At 32.1% G+C, this 5,079-nt stretch overlaps 1 protein-coding gene across 1 annotated transcript; it reads left to right on the top strand.

The window, feature by feature from the left end:
- Window positions 1-825: 825 nt before the first annotated feature.
- On the top strand, window positions 826-4,392 carry LOC108831828 (WAT1-related protein At1g44800). Its single transcript, XM_018605336.2, has 7 exons — window positions 826-1,155; window positions 1,244-1,306; window positions 2,799-2,915; window positions 3,160-3,397; window positions 3,489-3,647; window positions 3,737-3,888; window positions 3,974-4,392. Exons 1-7 carry the CDS (start codon window positions 962-964, stop codon window positions 4,185-4,187), a joined length of 1,137 nt encoding a protein of 378 aa, XP_018460838.1. The 5' UTR covers window positions 826-961; the 3' UTR covers window positions 4,188-4,392.
- Window positions 4,393-5,079: the final 687 nt, after the last annotated feature.

Here is a 5,079-nt window from a genome sequence, read left to right as displayed (position 1 = left end):
GCGAGTCGGGGCGTTACAGCAACTTTCCACAGGTATCGGCAATTATAAAAATTCACTGCTTACTTTTCTGTCAGAGATCATTGCTTAATTAAACTCTACAGAATACCATAAAGTTCTTCAATTTTTTGGTTACAACATTGTCTTTTGTTATCGAAAAGTTATAACACTGTTATGATTCAAGTTACACTATAGTTTGGAAAACACTGTGAAGAGTTGATAGTGTGAGAAATTAAATTGTTTCTGAAAAAATAACATTGCTGTTTTTTTTTTTAACATTGCTGTTTTTATTTACCCGTAACGAATTAATAGAATGACAAGAAAAGTACTTGTTTCTGGAAGAATAAAAAATTACTAGATAGTATCTGGAGGTCATTACAAATATTTTTGTGTACTCTATTGTTATGCACACACAATCAGCCTACCACCTACTACTTGATATCATATACATGGAGAAAACTATGTGATATATATCAACTTTAATATAATGCAAACACGTGTTACGCATTGAAAGGAATAATATAATTAACTGCGTGCATCAAATTTCTTAATTCAAAAGTCATTTAAAGAAAAAGGTTAGATAGAAAAAAATTCTAAAATGAATTCTCATAACGATATGCTGACATGCATATTTAAAAAGTAAAATATGTAAGATACATATTTCTCTGTTACTTATTCATATCTCTAACTGTAGTGCATTAAAATATTCCAAAAGATACGTAGACGTATTATTGAGTGAACAAAATAATGAGTATATCTTTTAATCCAACTTTTGCTCGACAATAAAAAGGAGTCATTCTCCATTAGGTTTTGCCTGCCTCAAGCAAATTGAGCTTATCTCATCACTCATCAAACATCTCTCCTCTATATAAAGGGAGTAGAGCAGAGATCCTCTATACATGTTATATAACTAGAGATAAAGTATCGATTTATTGAGTGTTAAAATACTAATCAACAAACAAAGATGAAAGGTGGAAGTGGTAGCATGGAGAAATTGAAGCCGATATTAGCGATAATATCATTGCAATTTGGGTATGCAGGCATGTACATCATCACCATGGTCTCTTTCAAGCATGGCATGGACCATTGGGTCCTTGCCACATACCGTCATATAGTTGCCACTCTAGTCATGGCTCCTTTTGCTCTAGTTTTCGAGAGGTATCGTAGCAATCAGTACAAGAATATATCTACGCAACTACATATCGAAATGTAACTCCATAGATGAATACTTCTCTTGTGTTTGCAGGAAAATTAGGCCTAAGATGACACTACCAATTTTCTACAGGCTTCTTGCTCTTGGAATACTAGAGTAAGTCCCTTTCATTAAGAAGCCATCTTTTCCTTTACAGTTAGAAAGTCTGGTTCAATAACTTTAAATTTTTTAGTGATTGCGATATAACATATACTAGATTTTGACCCGCGCTTTCAAAGCGCGGATTTATGTTTGGTGAAAATTTTATATAATCACATTTATCTTGTATATGTATTTATATAATCCGTCTCATATATGTATTTTATATCCAGATTTATGTTCGGTAAAACTATATTATACATGTATTTTTAGGTTTTTAATTTTGAATTAGATATTTTAAATATAAATCAATATAACAGTTTTATAGTTTTGATCGGTGTTTTGAAATTCGACTGAGACCTGCGGTTGAACGGATTACCGGTTGATCAAAGATAAATTCAGTTTGGGTTTGAAAAAAAAAACAAAATTTAAAAATCCAATAAAAACTACTAAAATCGAAATCCAGTTACCGGTTGAACCACTGGTTGAACCAATAAACAATTTTTATTTTTTATAAATAATTTTTGTTAGATAGTTGGGATTATATTTAGGAAAAAGCGGTTTAAAACCAAACCATTAAATAGTTTGAGAAAAAACGATGCAGCTTCAAACATGTCCGGTTGGAAAAATATTAAAATGATGGAGTATCAAACACAGAATAATCACATACCAAAATTGAATTAGGAAACCAGTTGTTAATGACAAACCAAAAACAATTAAAAAAGAAACCAATGCAGAATGTCCAAAATGTCATTAATGAATACAAAAGAAAACCTATTTAATAGGGGTAAACAGAGTAAAAATCCAAATGTGCTTGTACTTTAATAGTATAGATGTGTATAGAAATATATATTGATCAGATACATATGTACATATATGAACGCATTCAATGAACCATGTTTTAAATTTTATCAAATAATATACACATTATGATGAACATACATGGTTACTACTAAGTAAAGGCTTTCATTATAGAAAATATTATTTTCGTTTTATTTATATACGAGTCCTTCCATAAATCTTATAAAATGGTTAGAGCAAGATACTTATGGATTAATAGTTGTGATGCAAAATTCATGCGTTTGGTACGTTAAAGTCTTATATCTGGCCGCTAGTTCGGATAGAGAGAAGAAATACTCACACAGATTCATTTTTTAAAACTGATTAACAAAATAATTTACCATTTTTATTTAAAAACATCCATTAGAAATAAAATATAAGCGTTTCAAAATTTACTATTCGGATCCAGACTTCTACAGAGTGATATAGTAAAAACGATGAAATATGTATTGTGTTGGATATTGGAAATGAGATCATCATCCACAACAAACATCTTTAATGTGAAAACTGATTTGTGCTATCCTACGTAAACGTTTCCTTTTCATCTCTGGAAAAAGCAATCTACTTAATTATACAAACCAAAAGATGATGTGAAAAGGCTATCATAATAATAAAGTAAATGATTTATGTCAAAAAATAAAAAAGTAAATGTTTGGTTATATGATTCCAGACCCCTTATGGACCAGAACTTCTACTACATAGGATTGAAATCCACGTCAGCATCGTACACTTCTGCCTTTACCAATGCACTTCCAGCCGTCACCTTCATCCTCGCCCTCATTTTCAGGTACCTTAAAACTTCAGTAAATTGTCTTCTGCTTAGAGAGATTAAATATGCAATTTATTATTTTGAAATATTGATATGTCTAGTTAACTTTTAAAATACTGTATAAACATCTGTTTAAAATGATTAAGATTAATTGGTCAAATTCATTATGGTTTTTGTTTTGGCGTTTAAACCATTTAATAATTGTTCTAACGTTTTAACAAAAAAAAATGTTGTTCTAACGCTAAATTTCCATATAAATCAGGCTTGAGACAGTGAACTTTAAAAAGATACACAGTATTGCAAAAGTTGTAGGAACGGTAATAACGTTGGGAGGAGCTATGGTAATGACTTTGTACAAAGGTCCGGCCATCGAAATCGTGAAAGCTGCACATTCTTCCTTCCACGGTGGCTCAACCACAGCCACTGGCCAGCACTGGGTCACCGGAACCTTAGCCATCATGGGAAGTATCTCCACTTGGGCTGCTTTCTTCATTTTACAGGTAACTATAACTAATTAATCTTTTAAATAAAAAATCAACAAACATGCATTATACGTTTTTATAAATTATCAAAATAATTTTCTGTTTTCAGTCGTTCACGTTAAAACTTTACCCGGCTGAGTTATCCCTCGTGACGTTGATATGTGGGATCGGATCGATCTTAAATTTTGCCGTTTCGATGATATTTGTCCGTGACTTGAGCGCCTGGAAAATCGGCATGGATTCCGGGACGCTCGCAGCCGTTTACTCCGTAAGTTAATCATCTATTAGTCACTGATTAATTTTAACCTTATTATTATTATTTGATAAAAAAACTTATTATTATGTGGGATATTTCAGGGAGTGGTTTGTTCAGGCATCGCGTATTACATACAAAGCATTGTGATAAAGCAACGTGGCCCCGTGTTTACGACGTCGTTTAGTCCTATGTGTATGGTTATTACTTCATTCCTCGGTGCCCTTGTTTTGGCTGAGAAAATCCACCTCGGAAGGTAATTAAGATTTCTTTCTATTATGTTAATAATTAAGATAAGTACAATTAACAAGTAACTAAAGAGTACTGTTGTGAATATGCAGTATAATTGGTGCAATTTTCATCGTCATTGGACTATATAGTGTGGTCTGGGGAAAAAGCAAAGATGTAGTGAATCCCTTGGATGAGAAAACAGTAGCTCAAGAGCTTCCGATCACTAATGTAGTCAAACAGCACGGTCATGATCTCTCGGGAGCACAACCGAACGGTCTTGATGTCTCGAGAGCACCAACTAACGGTGGGTCTGCAAATACCTAAATCAGCCCCGAAGAGAATAAGGAAGATACAAAGACAAAGATGTGATTGAAATTTTGATATCTTTCTATGTTGTTCTTTGTTTTTAATACTTTTTAATTTTCTAAATCGTCCTACCCTTAACTTTAGTATCATTACATATTTCTATGTTTTTACTTCTTGTATTTTGAAATTTCAAGGCAAATGATGAATGAATCATTTGGTAAAATTTGCGCCTAAGGTAAAAACAATTGTCAAAATGTTACAGAAAAAAAATTGTCAAATCCTATAGAATCCAAGAATCTAGTGTCAAAATTTGGATAATTTTTTTCTAAAAGGTTTTCGTATTTAAATATTTTTGGTTTTTTGGTACATATGAAAAACATGTGTCAAAATACATGAAAGTATGCTTTCAATCATGTTTATTTGGATAATGATTTGTAATTACAATTGTACAAGTTATTCTATACAATTTCTGAAAAATACCATGTTCATCTTTTTGCTAGTGACTCCCAAAAGGTAGATATGAAGCAGAAAAAGTTGTAAAAAAAACGGGGCTTCTAGCTCAGGTGGTAAAAGATACAGCTGTGAGTTCCGCCACCTGTGTTCGAATCCCGGCCACTGAGGAATTAACATTTCCGCATTGCCAAGGACAGATGACCGACATGTGGCAACACGTGACTAGTCTGGACCACTTCAATAGGGCCAAGATACCTCTGTATAATTCTAAAAAAAAAATTGTAATAGAAAAAGATTTAGAAGAGCAGTATACTAAAAATTTGTGTGTTTATTGCGATAATAATAGTCTAATTGGTACAATTATAAACATATATATACTAAAACGCACAAAAGTAGAAGAAAATAGATTATGTATTTGTAATATAACTAGTGCAACTAGTACAACGAAGAAAAAATA

Source organism: Raphanus sativus, unplaced genomic scaffold (assembly GCF_000801105.2).
Source record: "Raphanus sativus cultivar WK10039 unplaced genomic scaffold, ASM80110v3 Scaffold0836, whole genome shotgun sequence".
NCBI classification, from domain to species: Eukaryota; Viridiplantae; Streptophyta; class Magnoliopsida; order Brassicales; family Brassicaceae; genus Raphanus; species Raphanus sativus.
This window is presented reverse-complemented; position numbering and strand designations above follow the sequence as displayed.